This window comes from Cicer arietinum, chromosome 1, assembly GCF_000331145.2.
Source record: "Cicer arietinum cultivar CDC Frontier isolate Library 1 chromosome 1, Cicar.CDCFrontier_v2.0, whole genome shotgun sequence".
Classification (NCBI taxonomy): Eukaryota; Viridiplantae; Streptophyta; class Magnoliopsida; order Fabales; family Fabaceae; genus Cicer; species Cicer arietinum.
Window position 1 is genome coordinate 50,787,122 of NC_021160.2, and position 19,628 is coordinate 50,806,749.

General features: G+C 28.3%; 3 protein-coding genes and 1 long non-coding RNA gene across 6 annotated transcripts in view; 2 read left to right on the forward strand and 2 right to left on the reverse strand.

Moving 5' to 3' along the window:
- Positions 1 to 188: 188 nt before the first annotated feature.
- On the reverse strand, positions 189 to 1,769 carry LOC113786714 (uncharacterized). Its single transcript, XR_003472975.2, has 2 exons — positions 1,013 to 1,769; positions 189 to 457 (listed from the first exon to the last, which is right to left on the reverse strand). It is a non-coding gene; the product is annotated as an uncharacterized lncRNA (long non-coding RNA).
- A 108-nt stretch (positions 1,770 to 1,877) lies between these two features.
- On the forward strand, positions 1,878 to 2,897 carry LOC101508593 (UDP-xylose transporter 1-like). The gene is made up of 4 exons (XM_012715480.3): positions 1,878 to 2,037; positions 2,153 to 2,337; positions 2,542 to 2,609; positions 2,714 to 2,897. The coding sequence occupies exons 1-4, from the start codon at positions 1,917 to 1,919 to the stop codon at positions 2,877 to 2,879; spliced, it is 540 nt and encodes a 179-aa protein (XP_012570934.1). The 5' UTR covers positions 1,878 to 1,916; the 3' UTR covers positions 2,880 to 2,897.
- A 3,959-nt stretch (positions 2,898 to 6,856) lies between these two features.
- Positions 6,857 to 14,737, reverse strand: LOC101508904 (uncharacterized). The gene is made up of 15 exons (XM_004487040.4): positions 14,543 to 14,737; positions 13,354 to 13,463; positions 13,088 to 13,196; positions 12,841 to 12,993; positions 10,848 to 10,952; positions 10,200 to 10,283; positions 9,987 to 10,102; positions 9,690 to 9,791; positions 9,490 to 9,603; positions 9,319 to 9,375; positions 9,137 to 9,203; positions 8,947 to 9,000; positions 8,335 to 8,412; positions 7,616 to 7,651; positions 6,857 to 7,188 (listed from the first exon to the last, which is right to left on the reverse strand). Exons 2-15 carry the CDS (start codon positions 13,371 to 13,373, stop codon positions 7,087 to 7,089), a joined length of 1,197 nt encoding a protein of 398 aa, XP_004487097.1. The 5' UTR covers positions 13,374 to 13,463; positions 14,543 to 14,737; the 3' UTR covers positions 6,857 to 7,086.
- Positions 14,738 to 18,021: 3,284 nt separating this feature from the next.
- The window catches only part of LOC101507536 (mediator of RNA polymerase II transcription subunit 7a-like), a 4,007-nt gene continuing 2,400 nt past the window's right edge, over positions 18,022 to 19,628 (forward strand). The window contains exons 1-5 of one of the 3 annotated variants that reach the window (XM_004487036.4): positions 18,022 to 18,294; positions 18,492 to 18,598; positions 18,733 to 18,799; positions 18,883 to 19,061; positions 19,344 to 19,413. In XM_004487036.4, coding sequence (XP_004487093.2) covers positions 18,927 to 19,061; positions 19,344 to 19,413 — 205 coding nt within the window. In that variant the 5' untranslated portion in view covers positions 18,022 to 18,294; positions 18,492 to 18,598; positions 18,733 to 18,799; positions 18,883 to 18,926. Of the gene's footprint in view, positions 18,295 to 18,475; positions 18,599 to 18,732; positions 18,800 to 18,882; positions 19,062 to 19,343; positions 19,414 to 19,628 lie in introns of all 3 variants that reach the window. The other 2 variants (XM_004487037.4, XM_027334721.2) reach the window with 2 other exon arrangements.

The window sequence follows — 19,628 nt, forward strand, 5'->3', positions numbered from 1 at the left end:
ATTCTTTTAGTGACAATTTTATTTAAGTAAAATAAATAACAATTCTTACTGACCTTTTACATAATTTAAACATGTTGATAATATAATATTGAGGATTGAGGAGTGAACATTATAAACAAGAATGTCTGTAACACTTTCTAAAATAATGTGCTTACTTAAAGGTATATATTGCCTGAAAATGATTATGATTTCATGGAAGCTATATTTCTTGTATTTTGATCACTTAAGTATATCCATTAAGTTTGGTAAAGATATAATGCACTGACTTAAAGTTACATAAATTTAACAAAACTTGATTTACACTCATTGCAAGTTCCATAGAACCCCCAAAGTATGCAATAAAAGACATATTTTAAACAATAGAATCCTTGCTTAATATTTTATGCTCATGATTTTCCTCTTGTTGATTACCCATGTTTTTTCCAACCAAATGGGGTGAGCTATCTTTGTCTTTGACCTGTAAGAAAATAATAAAAAAATTGAATAACTTAATTACTATAATAATACTTAATAAAACCTAAATTAGTGAGAGAAAAAAAATTAAATCTTTCTCTAAATTCGTTACTAAATTTAGTGACCAACAAAATTAGAGAGGACTTTTATTTTTCAACCACTAATTTTGTTACTATATTTTCTTCTTCTAGTAGTGATGTATTTCCTTATTTCTAAATAGGAACATTCGTTTGACAAAAATTGTCTTTAAATATAAATTATTTTTTAAATTACTAGATATATTTATTGCTTCTATTATAAATAATCATTTAACTAATACCACTAAGTATATTAAAATATGAAAAATTAAAATTAACTACTCTACAAATACAAATGATATTTTAGATACATCTATACATAAAATAAACACATTAATTATATTAAAAGTTTTTTTAAATAAGAGTAAAAGATGCAATATTAATATTGATATTTAGAGAGGAAGTATATAAACACTATAGGATGAGCATGTATGAAAGAAATTTACAAAGGGAGAAAGATGGGAAGATAATTAATAAAGTACCTGAGAAGGCAAAGGAAGATCACTTAATAATTGTTTCTTTTTGTTCTCCTCTATGCAGAAATAAGAGTATAATCCCATTCCAAAAATAGCAAACATGTCAAACATTATATCCATAATTTGTGTTCAAATTTTTTTTTAATGGACTTATATTTAACACAAACTTTTTATCTAATGGAATATAAGAAAAAAGAACGATGTACGAAAAAAAAAAAACAATGTTATATAATAATAATAATAATAATAATAATAATAATAATAATAATAATAATAATAATAATAATAATAATAATAATAATAATATAATAATAATGGCACTTTGAACATTAATGGCAATTTGAAAACATTGCTACCTTCAGTCCTTTATGAAGGAAATTTTTTGAAGAATTTTTTTATTCAAATATGAAAAAAGTTATAAATTTTAAAAAGTATTTATTGTTTACATATCTTTTATATATTTTTAATTTTATTAAAAATGTAATTAATGTTCATATTAGTAGTTTTGAAAGTGTTTAATATCAAGATTACTTTTGTAATTTTTTTATTTAAATTAACACATTAAATGAATCTCTTTGATTTTGGTGATTTTTTTTTTGTTCTTATGTTTAGGACATAGAAACTATTACTCTATAACTTTTCACAAATTAAATACTAACTCCGGTCATTTTTTAATATAAATTGTAATTTGGTCAAAAAAAAACCAAAAATATTAATTTTTATTAATTTAAATTATAATATAATTGACTCTTATAAAAAAGATAGTAAAATAATAATTTTATTTTTTATTTTTTATTTTTTAGATATATAATTTATTTACTTACTTTTTTGCTAAATATTATATATATATACTTTTAGTCCTGCATATATTGAGAAAAAGTACTCTTGACAAAAAACATTGACAGAAAAAATGGGAGAGATGTCAAATTTCCAATTGGGTGTTATTGGTGCATTGTTTCTCTCAGTAGCTTCATCTGTCTCCATTGTCATCTGCAACAAAGCCTTGATGAGCAATCTTGGCTTCCCCTTTGGTACGTTATAATAATTTTTCATATACCCATAAAAAATCAAATTGATTAGTATATCTAAATAATTTATTTATATTCCCCTAACTTAAAAATTTATAATTATTTTCACTTGGGTCAGCCACAACTCTTACTAGTTGGCATTTGATGGTGACATTTTGTACCCTTCATGTGGCTCAACGTCTAAACTTGTTCGTGACCAAATCCATTGACATGAAGACCGTTATGCTTTTTGGATTTTTAAATGGTGTTTCCATTGGTTTTCTCAACTTGAGTCTTGGCTTTAATTCTGTTGGATTTTATCAGGTAATTAACAATACTCACTTTCTCATTTATTCATTTATTTATATAAAATATTTTGGGAATATCTAAAAAATTTACTCCTCCATAAATATAAGTAAAAATTAATATATTTATTCATAATTTGAATTAAATATATTAATTTTATTTGAGTTAATTAAAACTTAATTATTATAAAATGACTGTTGCTTTGGAATGATTATTTTGCAGATGACAAAACTTGCAATCATACCATTCACTGTAATATTAGAAACCATTTTTCTAAACAAACAATTCAGGTAAAAAGTTAATGAAAATACCAAGTACTAGTTTATGTTTTTGTTATTCATTAAAATATTCATGGCACGTGTTTATAAACAAAACCTTATGTTAATTGATGCAGCCAGAAAATAAAATTATCACTATTCCTATTACTAGTTGGAGTTGGTGTTGCCTCAATCACTGACCTTCAGCTCAATTTTATGGGAACCATTCTTTCCCTTCTAGCAATCATAACAACATGTGTTAGCCAAATTGTATCCTTAATATATATATTAGCTACCATATAATTTATTTATTGGTGTTAAATGCATTGCTCATTGAATTTATACTATGAACAATTTTTTTACTTAAAAAAATTCAATTTTTTTTATTATTAAGACATTTTTTTATGATATATATGTAAGTTTATATTATTAACCACTTTGAATAATTTATTAATTATTAAAATATAAATTATTAAAATATAAATTATTAACTACTTTAAAGTATTTTAGTGGTTAATAAGATATATATTTAAAAAGTTATTAATGATATGTATTTTAATGATTAATGACATATATATTTTAGTGATTAGTAATATGTATTAATTATTTTGAATTGATTATTAACTAGTAAAATATAAATCATGAACTACTTATTTAATATGTACCTCATTAACTACGAATCACTAACTACTTTAGAGTACTACAAATTAACTGTTAAATAAATACAGATAATATCATGTATTTTATTAGTTAATAAGACATATATTTTAAAAATAATTAACAATATGTATTTGTATTTTAGTGGTTAATAAAATATTCAAAATATAATTAATAACACAAGTATATATGTTGTGTTAAAAAACTGTTTTTAATTTTTTTGTTTGAAAAAAAAAAGTTTAATAATAGAATTATTAATTATATTATCAACTATTTTTAATAATAGTGAAATATACGATAAATACGTACATGGAATATAAAATAATGGAGATGCGATGTTTTATTTTTTGACTTAAACCGTCGTTGTATTTCATTTTTAACGTGGTCTACGTACATGCATATATCGAGACACACATTATTTAATTAAGTTAATCACCATTTTTTTTCTTTAATTGAATGACATTTTTATTGAGTTTCATTAAATTAACTTTAATTTAAGTTTTTTATTTTGTTTTATTTTAAATATTCTCTTAGTTAATGTTACTTTAATAAATTTTAAACTTAGTTGACTGTTGAAGAGTATATATATATTATCTATAAGTAACTCTGTATTAAGTTACTTCATTTAATAATTTAATATAAATGATGAATTTTATTAGTCTAATTATACAATCAAAATTTTTTATCAACTAGATCACCTCTATATATTTTTATAAAATTTAAAACTATTTAATATTTTATTAAATAATTTTAAATTAACATAAAGTAAACTTTAAAAAATATAAATAAATATTAACGATTAGATTACATAACTATATATTTTAGATTTAGGCTTAATTGTAGTTTTGGTCTCCCTATTTTTGCCGAATCACGAAAGTAGTCCTCCCATTTTATTTTTCCTCAGTTTTAGTCCTCAAATAGAATTTTGGTCCAAAACTTGATGAAGTGACATTTTTTAAAGTCGCATCACACCATTTATGATCATAAATTTCATGTACAATTGTTGCACAACAAGATATTGAGGCATAATGTGCCTTAAATAAATGCAAAAAAATGAAATTTCATCAAATTTTAGTCCAAAATTTTGATTTGGGGACTAAAACTGAGTAGAAATAAAATGAATGGACTATTTCACAATTCAGCTAAAATAGGGGGATCAAAACTGCAATTAAACCTTAGATTAATATAAAAAATTGTGTGTTTGATCATCAATATATTATGTCAATAATAAAAAGTTGAATTATTCATTATTACATTAAATTATTAAGTGCAGTAACTTATAAAATAATTACTCCAATAATTATATACTAGTTTTAAATACATCAACCCTCGAAACTAGGAGCCCTGAGAATGGTCGACTAATATACAAGATAAGAAAAGAAAAATCAATCTATACAAGTTAAATTTGATGGCTGAGCAGAGAATGAAATCATAACATATAGTAGTGTATATAACTCATATATAGATATAGAAATGAGTTGCTTAATTAATTACACACCTTAACTTGGGAATATGATGAAACGCTTCAACCAGGAGTTTGTTGGTTGAGAAAATGGTTGGAGAAGAGATAGTGAGTTAAGCTTGTATGGGAATGCAGATTTTATGGGTTTTATATTTTTAATTATGGGTTAGTTGGTGCCTAATTAACTCCGTTAACTTCAGGGGTATATATGCCGCTAGTTTACGGCCATTTGAAGCAAGACAACACATGAGAATAATATATATATATATATATATATATATATATATATATAAAAATATAAATAATCGTGGTTCAATTCAAAATAATTAATTGAACTAATCGTGGTTCAATTTTTTTTTAATATAAAAGTGATTCAAAAGTTAATTGAAATAATTGTGGTTTAAAAATATAATATATATATATATATATGATATCAATAAAATTGTAAGACGATATAATTTAAATTTACTAAATGAAATTATAAATTATGGCTATTGATAATTAAACAAATCAAGTCACACATTTTTACACAACACAACCCAAGTCAAACCAATTTATATGAGTTTCTATATATTACCAATCAAATTATATAAGTTTCTATTATTATATACATAATTTTTTTGGTATAAATTATATGCATAATTTTAATAAGTCATTATTTTTATCTTAGAATGACTAACAAAAATACTAAGAAAAAGAAAGAATGTCTAACAAATACAAATATAATCTTACATTAAAAACTTAGAATATTTTCTATTCCACGAGTGTCAAGCACATTACTTTGAAATTTATAACACTCAACTTCATTGTACATCAATCACTTACGTTAGATTCTAATGATAAAATAACTAAAACAGTTATTTGTGTAAAAAGAAAGTAGTAGTAATAATAATAATAATAATAATCATAATAATAATAATAATAATAATAATAATAATTATTATTATTATTATTATTATTATTTATTATTATTATTATTATTTATTATTATTATAATTATTATTATTATTATTACTATTAAAAAGTATAAAATTTATAAATTAAAAATTTCAATTTTTTTAATTGATATATATTCCGGTTACAGGTGAGTGACTCGATTATCTAAGTTTCATAACGTTACTATGTTAGCGCTATGGTTTGAGTCCTTGTGCTTGTGTAGACAAACAAAATCACATACTGAATAGGCAAAGCAGCAAACAACAAAATTTGTTTGGACAGATAAGATGTTAAAATCAAGAGGGTGTTATGGTACAATTGAATATAGTACTAGTATATTCTATAGCAAATGTCATTACCAAACTCTTTTGTCCCACATAGCATTCATAAAATTGTGTTATAAATAAGTCGAGTCTTGAGTAACAAGTCAGAAAGGTGAGTAAAACCGACATTTTATTTTAAGCTAGAAATCTGTTATTTCAAGCAAAAAAATCTCTCCAACCCCATTCCACATACTTCAAACGCACTTCTTATTTCCTATACGACACTATTTTTTATAAAAGTCACGTTTCCTTTTAGTTCCCCCTTTATTTTTTATTTATAAAAAATCTCAGGCAAACCATTAGATGTTGATGCTGATAGCTAGCAAAAGCAGTTAAATTTCGTGCATGTTTGACAAATGTTTTGAGGAGAGATATGTAATATTGTATCATCGACTATACATGTCTGAACATGATGCGTATGCTTATATAGATATCTTTTTGGGTACGTCCAAACTAAATATAAAGAACAAAAAAACAAGACACATGAAATTAAAAAAATATATGTAGATTCTCTTTTTACCTTTTCCTTTTGGCCGTCATTCCCATGTTAAAAATGTGCTTAACAAACAAAAATAAACAGAACAAATACAAAATAGTCTTAACAAAAGAATATGACAAGTAGGCATCGCATAAAGAGCTAAATAAATCTCCTATTTTCTATTTAAGGTTTGTGAAGAATTTTTCCCACCTCCACATTTCTTAAAAGCCACGCATGATTCTAGAAGTGAACTTTCAAACAACACAAAGTAAAATAATTTAGAGGGGTAGAAAAAGATCCTCCCACGTTTAAGGAAATTCAAGAACCCACTCCCCCGCTTTGTATCCTCAATCAAATTACATTTTTTCAATGAATCAATTGGTTTCAATAGTTGGTTACTTTGTTTTAAACCTAAACCAAGATATGATAATAATTGGTTTTTGGTTACTTTATTTCAAACCTAAACCAAGATATGATAATAATTGGCTTTTCTCTCGTACGTACTTATTTTTCAACTTGACAATCACCTCAAAACTTCGTAAGTAACTAATAAGATTCGTTTTCGATTGGAAAAAGGAAAAAATATTAAAAAAAGAAAAAATTAAAATAACCGAAAATTGCACTAAGAGAGATAAATCAATACACAAAAATATATCAACCCTTTCCATTAGGTGTAAGTTCTTGGAGATACATCTTGTCAGCAACGGTTAGGCGGGCTTGAAACTGGGCCCATTCAGTTCTGCATCTGGTTTTGACCTAAAAGAGATACCGAACAAGAGTGAAATATTGTTTGTGAAATAAAGCGCAACATTTAACAAAGAAAAGAATCACAAACTACTTATTTTTTAAAGGTCCTTTGGAAAGTATGCATTAGGAAAAAACACAATTTTTATGTTGTTTAAGAATATACTTTTAGACAAAAACACAATTTTTGCCGTCCGAGAATATATTTCCAGAACCATACGTGTTTTTTTAGAATGTGAGGTAGGATAAAGGAGCTCCCTGGTAGTAGCATAATGCTACTACGACAACTTACATTTACAACCCAAGATATTTTCTGTTTGAAAGTTACAACCCAAGATAACTTACACGTAGCTCTCATAGAGTTTAAAAAGAAGTCAATTGGGTAGTTATGTGTGCAAAATAACTGCAAGTAACATTGTTGAATAGGAAATATACATACCGCCTCCCGTGGACTTTTTCCGTTGTCTGCCTCTCCCTGAAAATTATATCATAAAATTAATACAAAATAAAATAATGCCCAAATGGACTATTTGGCAAGTAGAAGCAACTATTTTTTAGTCTGGTTCCCCAGAGTGATAAAATTCTTTAACTGGATAATATATGCTATATATGTTCTCCAACAATGTATATGAATATACACAACAACATAAATAAGAAAAAAAATATCACAATTACTCAAGTAGTTCTACAGTTTGAGCGCCATAACTATGCTTGGTTGAGTAGGTGGAGAAGAGAAAGTGGAAAATGGAAGAAAACAAAGAATACTTGGAAGCTGGAACAACGCAATCCAGATATATTTCATGTAGACTTTGTTATGTGAACATACTACATTTCGGTCCAAATAATAAAGAGTTTGGTTTCCCAGTAAGGGCTCAATTTGAGCCTGGTGTGGAAAAAATAGGCAATAAGAGATTTACTTAAGTAGAACCACCACCCGACGAGACTCAAATTATTTGTCATTCATGAGTCTTCTACATATAGAAGGTTCCATGCCAAAAAAAGAAGAAAAAAAATATTTTCCAACCGATCAACCAAGCACAGCCTACATATAATAATCCCAACAACAACAAGTCAATGCATTTACAAAAACTCTATTTAGAATGTTACCCTCAAAAGAAGTAAGTAGCCCTAAATATTTATAAGCCAGTGGTGACTGACCTGGTTCCCGAGGGATGGAATTACTTGATGAACAATCCATTGAGAATCAATTACACCAATTTTTTCATATGCTGGTTGCTAAAAATAGGCAAAACGGATTCATTCAGATCAAAGCAAGATAAACTAAATCAATTTTATGTTCTACGAAGATTTCATTTGAGTGATAAGAATGTAACACTGTACTGGACACAAAATATACAGATTCCACACAGAAATAGCCTTTGGAAGATTCATAAACAAGAAAGGAACAAAAAACACAACACTGTGGAAGCCTCTTTGACTAACTCAAGAATAAATAGAATGCATTTCGAGAATTACATTGACCATAATACTGACAACCCACATAGTAGTTTAAGAAAATACAGGAGCCAAAATTCATTATTATGAACAGAAACACAGATACAATATATTATAAAACCAGAAATTATGTTGCAAGTTCAAAAAGAAGAAAGAAAAAGTTATGCTTGAATCTAAATCATTTGATTGAGTTCATGAGCTTAGCATCTGAAGCCACACACGACCAAATGAAGCATACCCAGCAATTAGCAAGGCTAATGAAAAGAATACAAAGTAGGAATCGGTGATAATAAATAGATAATAGAATCTGCTCACCTGCACACATCTTCTGAGGGCAAAGTCCAATCCCCATCCATGTACTAGATCATTCTACAAGCATGTATTTAAAAGTCATCGGGGTGATTAAAAAGTTTGTGTATATCGCCCAAAAGAAAGTTTACCTATTCATTCAGTTATAACTTATATTACAATAACCATCATGTGGGACATTAAAAATGAAATATACCTGAATCATATGCCACACACAACGCCATGCCTCCCGAGAAAAAACAGGCGCCATAATTTCCACAAATCTAAAATAACACAAGAAACAGTAATGTTAACTACATAGACAAAGAAAAGAAAGTCCACGTAATGATATATCTATACAAATGCGGAAGAAAGAGCAGGGTGGAAGAAAGAGCATACGCAGCACAGGGAGGCAAATGCGGATCACTACACCATCCTGGTTTCTCTTCAGTGACCCTATTTGCCAACAAGTACATAAATGTTTTAAGATTTAGGAAAACATTTGAATCATGAAAAAAGTAAAATATATTAATGCTTAAAATTAGAAAGAGAGGAAAGCCGAAGTAATACGTGTGAACTTCTCTGTCACCCCTTCTCTTTGTCATCTCCCATGTCAATCCATTATTGGGCTCAAGACCAGGTTGAGAGATATCTAAACCATGCTTTATGACTAAATTAATATACCTAGCGAAAAGAATATAGTAAATTAATCAAACTAAAAGTTGCACATAGCGTCAAACAAAAGGAGACTAGACAGATGAAAATAATACTTGTCCCCGTTGAAGTGTTCCACTCCAAGATCTTCATCCCAAATAAAAATATATTCATAAGCCGATACTATATCGGGGTGCAGAAACCTTTTAGCATACCACCTGTATAACATAAAATTAGAAGCAAAGTGAATAAAAGTAAGGTGTAAAGCAGTAGAATCACCACTCCTCATATCGATAAACTAATTTATAAGTTCCCAAGTTAAATGTGAACACAAGCTATTAGCTTCTCATTGCCCAATACTTTGATCATGAATTCCACAAGTTAAAAGGCAAAAAAGGACAGAAAATTTATACCATTTTGTTTGTTTCCTTGCACTAACATGGATTGCATTCTTTGACCACTCAAATTGATCCCATTCACTAGTTCGACCATCATAATGAAAGAGCAAAATTGCAAAATCATCAGAAAACTACAGAACAATTTAATAGTCAGTACTTATGAAGAAAATATGAAATAGTAAACACACAAAGAAGTTCAAATATATAAATGTAGTCTATCCATGTAACCTTTTTCACGGCAGCATCGATATTATGCCTCTGATCATAACCAACAGTGAATGTTAGTAGATACTTTGGTTTTTTCTTTAGGTCCTGCAGAATTCAGGGTTTCGTTGTAAGATTTTCCAAAAAAGAAAAGAAATAGATGTTTAACATGTATGTGCTATCCATATCAGCACAACGACTTATCGACATGCAATCATGCATATCTCCTGACATGACACACTCATATGCAATGGCCCTCATGAATGCATAAGAGCTGCATGAAGTCAGAATTGAAATTAGTGCACATCTCGAGCCAATATGGCTGTGCATCAGGGGAAATAGTTTTGATTGTCTTATATACCCTTTTCAACTGAGGTTGAAGTATGAAAGAAATATGGGCAAGTATGACTCTCTGTTTTCCTGTGACACATCCGACATCACGATTCATAGACAGAACATACAAATTAGAGTGCCTGACATCACAAACCATAAACACGTGCAAACGAGACAGCCAGACGTCACAGAGAGAGTAAACATGGGGTCTGTTTCAATTTCAGATAAGATAATTCTAGTCATATTTGTAGTAGTGTGGTACTATATGAGAGCTATAAAGTAAAAACTATAAGGCACAGATAATTTCATGCATAGTAAATAACTGTTTTTGTCATATACTTCACTAGGATCACCCCATAGTCTGCGCAAATAAAGATCGGATTCTGGTACAACAATTCCTGGGGGTAGTGATTCAGCTCCACGAGGATTTGACGAAACATTTATCTGTCAATGTAGCAGTTTCAAATCAGATTTGATTTGCTTGACGTAATAAAATGCTAACCAACTAAAGCAAGGATAATGATATGATGATGGCATGCTAAATGAAATCTATACCTGCAAAGAAACAAAAAAACAATACAAGGAATAATTCTAGAAAGTAGCTTAACCTTAACAAAAAATTTGACAGTCCCTTATGATATGTTGAGATATTTTATTGTAGATAATAGGATAGAGAAAAAGATGATTTAAATTTGATTTTCGGCAGGTTATGATTGATGAGATGGTGGTCTATAGGATGGAGATAAGGCTGATTTGAATTTGATTTTAAGTAGGTTATGATTGATGAGATGACGAGCTAGATCCTAACCAGACAAGGACTCTTGTAAAAACTATAGTTGATTAATCAAGGTAGGCCTAGAAGGTTACATTGATCGCTTGAAAGCTCGTCTTATAGCTAAAGGCTATACTCATGTTTTTGCCCTGAATTATGGTAACACCTTTTATAGTTGGTCAATTCCTATCTATGGCAGCTATGTGAAGTTAGCCTCATATAAGATGGCTATCAGAAATGTCTTCTTACATTGTGAATTAGCCAAGGAAGTCTGTACCACTCGAGTTCGTTGCTTAAGGGAAATCATGCGGCTGTGTTCATAGGTTGCACAAGGTCTTATAGCCTCAATCAAAGTCTAAAGCATGGTATGGCTTATTCAGTTCAGTTCTTCGAGATTTTGGCACAATCCGCGCCGAAGATGACCAAAGACATTTAGACCAAGGACTTAGGCTGACTGCAATATTTCCAAGGAATTGATGTAAGCCAGTCAAAGAAGGTGTACTCTATTCTCAGAGAAAATATGTATTTGACATTTTTAGAGGAGATCGAGATGTTAGATTGTAAGTCTATTAACACACCTATGGATCCAAATCCCAAACTTATGGTGGATTATTATCAAGGGGGGTCTTTTTTTTATCCTAGTAAATATCCTGTTTGAGAAGCTGAATTACCTTACTATGACTAGGCCTTTATGTAAGTTTTTTGCTCACTTGTAGTGGTTCGAATCTTGAGGTATATCAAAGGATCTATGAATAAGACAGATGTTGACAGAGCCAAAGCTAATGCCTGTCAGATTGCTTAAGCAATTAATTATTATTTTTGAAGCACTACTTTGTATTAGTTTGTTAATAATGATGAGTCGACCACAAATTTAAATGTTGATAAGCTCCTGATTCCTAAACATCCGCACCCAAATTATTGTTTCACAACACAGCTAGAAAATTGTATTAGTTCAAATAGAAGTCTATTTCATGACAACTTACGTGGTTGATAATCCCATGAATGCTTTTTGAAAAAACATACAAGTTAGAATAAAAGCTAACTATTACATATTTTTTTCAAGATACAAGCAGATGTTTACTTCCTTCATGAATTGAAGCTTGGGAGATTTTTTCTATCTGGTAAGTTTTATAATCATATCTATATATAATCAATTACGGAACAAGGCCATAAAACCACAGATAAATTTCAAAATACAAAAATGCAAACAAAATGGAGGAGGTTATTTAATAAAATATTATCACAGAATATTAGAAAAGAAGGTTGAACTGTTCAAGATATTTTCAACCCACAGTCATTAGCCACTGAGAAAGATTATTATCACAGAATATTCCGACATGTCTTATGTAAGATAAAACCATGGCCAGGAAATGAAAATAGAGCATATTCTGAAACTAAACCTATCAAATTACAGTTTCACTTCACTCATTACAACTGGGCTAAGTGCAAACAACCAAAGGAAGTTGTTCTCTTGGAATATAATTATTGATCAAAATATACAGCTTTACTTTTCTAAGTGCACGAATGCAAATCCAACAAAAGAATAAGCACGGAAATTACCTTTGGTAACCTAACTGACCCTAGGGCTTCAATATTTTTGGTTCCAGAAGACTCGTCAATAACAGCACGAATTCTGCCTATTTCAGCTGAATATCTCTCTATTTCAGACATAGGTATGCCAAAAGAATTCTTTACACCTGAAAGTAAGCTAATCTGCAAAATATAGCTCCTCAAAAAATGAAGGGAAAACTTAAAAGGATGATAGGGGCCTGACAAAACACTGAAAGATTAATGATTGTAAATTTACCTTAGTCAAATGGGCAGATGAAATTGAAATACCAACCAAAAATCCGAAAGCAATTCCCATAATTGCGGTGATGACAATTCGGGTGCTATTATTTGATCTTTTAGGCGCACTACAGAAGAAATAGTAAACTAAAAAGTTCAAGCATTTTGGTTATATGAACACAGAGAACCAGTGCAAGTAAAAGAGAAATGAAATATTTATATCAAGATATAGAGCAAAGAAAGGAATTAGTACTCTGTTAAGCTACAAAATATTTTTCTTCTTACCTGCGCTGCATTATTCCCATTCAGATAGTATCTACCAAAATCAAGTCGAGATAATTGCCACCCAGAAAATGACCAAATCCTTATGCAAACTCTGAAGCAAATATGTCACCCTTCAACAACCAAAGGAAAGACTAAGAGTAAGCTTAATATATCTGACATATCATCAAAATGAATTTAGCCATCGGTGCATGTATATCATGTGAACTTATAGAAGAAACCACATTACTCACGGGCCAGTTAAGCATGTCCAACTCCAAATACATGATATGCATAGGTGTAACTGTGTGCATTTGTTTGTTTGTGTGTGTGATAGAGAGATAGAGGAAAAAGATGTAACAATAATGTAGTTTATTAGTAACATGATTTAAGACATTGAGACTAATTACTTCCAAAGCAAAGACAGTACCAAGCATTTAAACCCACCAAAGCAAAGACAGCACAAAGCATTTAAAGCCACAGTGGTGACAGAGGATTAGGATAGTTTATGAGGAAGTTAAAGCACACTTCTCCACCAGCCCTTACGAAAAACTCAAAATTAGCTTGTAATAACTATGAGGTTTTTAAAATTAGCTTCTATATTTCAATTTTTTTTCATAAGCTCCATCGTGTAATCCTTGAATATAAACATCTAAAAGTTTACAATAACTTTTTCTTGTTACAAAAATAATAAATTTACTTTAATGAAAAGCAATCCAAACTAGTCATATATGCCGTCAAAGATTCAAATCTAATACCACAATTGAATAAAAAAAGGAAGCATTCTCAAGATCATGAAGAAACCAGATGCGGATTTTAGCAACTAATACTTAACTTAACTACATGATAAGTAAGCTTTTCTAGTTCTGATACTCTTAAACCGTATCACAAGTCAAAACTTAATCATATCACAATTTTCTACAAAAATTAACCGAATGAAACTGAAACATCGTTAAATTACGATAGAACAAGAAAATTGCGCAATTCCACAGTTACATTACAATTTTTTAATCTGAATTACAGAATCTAACTTAACGAAAATATGTAACAAACATTCATTCGCACAACACAGTATCTATTTTCCTCATAAAATAAAACGATAAACAAAACACAGTTCACAGCACCGAAATTAAGCGGTTCCATAAATTACTGCGGAATACTTAATTTACAACTTGTTCATGAAAACGGAAACAAAAGTTTAAACAGAACTTACAGAATCAATTGAAGAAACACTAAGTTGTTGTTCGATCTCGATGGAATGAAGAGAGAGAGAGCAATTATATACTGAGAATTTCACATGACCAAATGAAGAAGCTTGACCATATTTGTTCGGGTGTGTGAGGATGCATTGCAGTAACTGAAAATACGAAACTGCCCCCTTCTTCCATTTTCTATTTCTGTTTGACTGAATGTTTTCTTGTATTTTTTCTAATAACGGCGTATCATAATGTGCCAAGTTGTGGACGCGTGGCAAGATATGAAGATTTTTATTCTGACTGTCAGCTTGCACCGTTCGATTGGATTGATTGAAGCCGTGTCATCGGATGGTCCAGAAAGTCTAGAATGAGAAAAAATATTAGAAATTGAGTGCGAAGAAGAGAGGAATGAATGATCACCGTTATTCAAATTATGAATGGTTAATTCTCTTTTTATGTATCTAAATGTTTATCTAATATTTCCAACAATTATATTATCCATATGCATATACAATTGTGTAGTTAACGTTTAATTATTTTCACTCTCACGTATTATTATTTTTTCTTTCACATTTTAATTTAATTAATAAATATCAATATAATTAATTGAACATTTTATTTTAAATTTAAATTCAAGATTTTACATAACTAAATTGAATATTTTATTCTAATTTGAATTTAAATTTCACAGCTATATAAATAAATTATGATCTAATTTACTAGATAAAAAAACTCTTTTCACACACATACATACATATATATATATATATATATTTATATTTGTTAATAAATTATGATCTAATTATATTATTCCAACATTGTTAATTTTTTTGTTTTTGACTAATGTTTATTTTGTATCTTAATTATAAGTTGAACTGTTCAATAAAAAATTTATCGTTGAACCGTTTTTAATTTATTTGTATACCATTATAAATAAACTATATAAAGATAACGCAGAAAGAAAAAAAACATATAGTTAATCATGAACAAATTTTCTTTTTGACTCAACTAATGATGCATAATTAGAAGAATATTCTTTTTGACTTAATATTATAATTAATGACATAATATTTTGTCAAAAAAATTAAATGATAGTTTCTAATTTTGTTAATGATACATAATTAGAAGAATAAACATTTTTGACTTCAAATCAACTCAAAATTGCCGTAATATATAGTCAATGAATAATATAATATTTTTTCTAATTCTGATACATATTAAAAAAATATCATATAATATTTGAATAACACCAGTAAATTTGATTTCTTACATTCGTTTACATTTTAAAAAATTTACCTTATATCTTTATATTTATATTTATATTTTGACTATATATTTTAATAGAAATCTTATTTTACTTTTTTAAATAAAAAATCAAATTTTATGTTTTAAAATATATGTTTGTATTCAGAAGATTTTGAAGGAAAAAAAATGGATAATTGTGTTCTGGACATTTTTTTAAATTTCCAAAAATGAAGTTAAATTTGATGGATTATACTTTTTTTTTAAATAAAAAATGTCAAATAAGTAGTTTTAGATAAAATATAAAATATAAATATGAAGTACAAAGTATAAAGTATAAGATTGTGGGTAATATTAATATACCACAAATTGTGAGCAACTGATTTTTTTTTTTACTTTTTTCACCTACTTTTGTTTTTTTAGAAAAATTCGTTTATAAGATAATTCTTCTTTTAGGTTAAAATTTAGATTTCAATTTATATATTTGACGAAATTCGGATTTTTTTTATCCTTCCGTTAATATATATAAAATAACAAATTTAAAAAATCATAATTATTGTAATTAATATCATCATTATTAAATAATAGTAAAATAAAATTATATTAATATTATATAAAATGAAATGAATAAGTACCTCTATATTATATATTAATATTGTATAATATATAAAAATATGAAATAAAATGAACAAATACCTCTATATAAAAAAATAAAAAATAACAATGTTTTCATTAGAGATTTAGAGTTAAGGAAAATTTGCATCCGTACATGGTTAAAATGAATTTCCCGAGTCAAAATTGAGACGAGTTGAAGTTGGTACTTATGTTTGCAAGTGGTGTTCAATAGATAGAAGTAGGTAACTATGTGGAAGTTATGTTCCTATACCTACCTATAAGCTCCCTCATCTTACGTCAAAGAGATGCTAACCCTTAATCTTGCGATTTTTATTGCTGAACGTTTTTTTTCTCGCATGTTGAGAGGATAGTGATGTATGCTTGTCCATATAGTGTTTGCTATTCCTTCATGCAATTTTGAGTCACATCCTTCTGCGTGAAGCAAATGACTATTTTAGTTCTAAGATTTTAGAGTTAAGATAACTTTTGCATTTAAATTTACCCAATAAATTGATCATTCCATCTTGAAGAACAAGTTAAAAAAATAATTTATAACTCTTATTTTATAACTTTTAGAGTTAAGATTTTTGAGTTAAGATTTTAGAGTTAAGATAACTTTTGCATTTAGAGTTAAGATAACTTTTATTTTATATGTATAATATATATTAATAGTTGATAAAATTAATTTAATAAAAATATTTTTATTTATTTTTATTTTTTTAATATATGTAAAATAATTATAAAATGAATCATTCACTTTAAGAAAAAATAATTATATTATAATTACTAAAATAAATAGATACTACTTTAATCTATGTAGATTGTTCACTTTATTCTTATTTTGGTTTTGTATCGTAATATTAAAAGGTATATTTTTTCGTTTCAACACTCAATACTTGTATTACAATCAACTATAAAGTAATTATCTCTAAAAAAAATTATCAAGTAATTAATAGCATTACTTTTTTTTCTTAGTTATTTTAGAAGTGGAAAAATATTTCAAAACAATGTTAGGCACTAGAGTCTATAGATCGTTAATGAAAAAATCTTAAAATACTTTCAAAATTTAAATATACATAGAGAAAAATTATAATCAGTTTTTGAACATGTAAAGTATAATTTTTGTAATATCCAATTTATAATTTAATGATGATGATATAGTTATTTTATGGTTTATAAATTTATATTATTTTTGTGTCAATATTTTTAATAAATAACTATATCTCCACTTATTGAGCTTCTTAGATGTGTCTGCTCATACAAGTAGGATGAGGAACTAATTTTGTCCAAAAAATCAAATTAGATTCTTATATGCTTTTCTTTTGGACATAAATGCAATTTAGTTTTTATGTTTTTGTTCAATATGTAATTTTAGTTCATATTAGTATTTTTTTTATGCAATTTTAGTCATTTGATTTTTAATTTAAGACATTTTATCCAAACTTTAAGCTTCAATAAATGGTCCGTATTTAAAACATTTTAGATATATCTAAAGTTAGTTTTTATAAAATAAAACCAATTAAAATTAAGAAAAAACAAAATATATTTTTGACAAGAAGAAAAAACAAAATCTAAAACTTAAAATAAAATTAAAAGTATTGAAAATAAAAAATAGAATAAACTCCATTCTCCATTCTCCATTCTCCATTCTCCAACTCATTACTCCTTCCTTAAACCTTCTCGGCCACTATCTCCGTCGAAGCTCCAGCAGCATCGACACTACCTGCACTGTTTGAGACATTGAAATAGGCTTCGTTGAAACGCAACTTGTTGCACATGAAACGCAACTTTCGTTTCCGTTGACAGGATCTTTGATTTAAGAGACAAAGAAAGAACGTTCAACTATTATCTACCAGGGTCCTCAACCATATACTCCTTTACTTCGTTTATCTTGGAACAAGAAGGATTTGAGGTATATGGCAACTATTTTGATATAGAATTGTGATTTTGGATTATTAGGGTTTTTCAATTTCTATTTTTAATTTTCAATTCTTTTGATTTCAAGTTTCAGATTTTATTTTTTTCTATTTTACTTTGTTTAAGCATTTATTTATTAATTTTTATTCCCAATATTCTTTCCTAATAAACAATAGTTTCTCATAGTTACAGCTCTCTCTATCGCAACTCATCTCCGTCTGAGTGATCGCCTCACTCACGAGCTGCTTAGCCGCGCATCACGCCGGCGCTCCATCTACGTGGCTGAGCGACTCTGTCAAGTAAGTTACCTTTTTCTCCTTCCACTCTTTTAACTCTGTGTATTGCGAAGTTAACCTAACGCTTCTTCTGCATACTAAAAGGATGAGTGATATTGCATTTATTTATTCTCTGAATATTGTTAATGTTATTATAGGGTTTCAAATCAGTTATAGCTGTACCTCAACATCACTGCAAGTGCAAACAATGAACTTGGACTTATGGTTAGGTTTTGTCTTTTTTTGTTGATGAAATTTAATCCCCATGCGTTCCTTTGTGTAACATTATTTTTAATTTAATGATGCAGATTTTGAAGTTGAGATGCATGTATGATCTTTGAAGGTTTTTGTTATGGCAACGGCAACATACCCACCACCACCACCTTATTACAGACTTTACAAAGATTACTCGCAAGACCCTCAGTCTGCTCCAGAGCCTCCGCCACCAATTGAAGGAACTTATGTTTGTTTTGGAGGCAGTTACACTGTGAGGTTTTTTGCTATTGTGGTTTTGATATTATTATGGCCCGAATTACTACTTTGACAAATAGTTTAAATGAATATTTATTCCTGTCTGACATTCATGTGATAGCGATACATGAAATTAGGAATGGCAAGTGGTTGAGTTCAGTCTTGTAAAATAGGGTTCGTTCTTATAAGAGATGCAATTCTCAGAAAGTATTTATTTATCTGTTTGAGATTTTATGCAGAAGCCTCTTTGGCATGATTGTACGGTGTTAATGTTTTGTTTCTTTATTTTTTTACACAGACCAGTGATGTTCTACCAAGCTTGGAAGAACAAGGAGTGCGTCAACTCTATCCTAAAGGACCTAATATTGGTAGGCAATCTTCAGCTTCTTTTATGCTCAGTTTGATTTTATAATGATGTGAAGTAATCCTTCAGCTTCTTTTATGCTCAGTTTGATTTGATAATGGTGTGAAGTAATCGTATCAGTTGTTGCAGATAGTTTTTATATTATGTATTTCAGTTTTTTTTTTGCAGTTTTGTCAAATAGCGGCACTATAGTGGTATAATGTAGCGAAATTTGAACAA

Bases quoted from the DNA above. Each gene is read 5' to 3' on its own strand.
- LOC101508904 (XM_004487040.4), bottom strand. From the start codon at position 13,373: ATGGGAATAATGCAGCGCAG. The intron at 9,204-9,318 runs GTATGCTCTTTC...GTGTTATTTTAG, and splicing joins CATTTGCCTCCCTGTGCTGC to ATTTGTGGAAATTATGGCGC. The intron at 7,189-7,615 runs GTATGTATATTT...TATCTCTTTTAG, and splicing joins GAAAAAGTCCACGGGAGGCG to GTCAAAACCAGATGCAGAAC.
- LOC101508593 (XM_012715480.3), top strand. From the start codon at position 1,917: ATGGGAGAGATGTCAAATTTCCAATTGGGTGTTATTGGTGCATTGTTT. The intron at 2,038-2,152 runs GTACGTTATAAT...CACTTGGGTCAG, and splicing joins CAATCTTGGCTTCCCCTTTG to CCACAACTCTTACTAGTTGG. The intron at 2,338-2,541 runs GTAATTAACAAT...ATTATTTTGCAG, and splicing joins ATTCTGTTGGATTTTATCAG to ATGACAAAACTTGCAATCAT.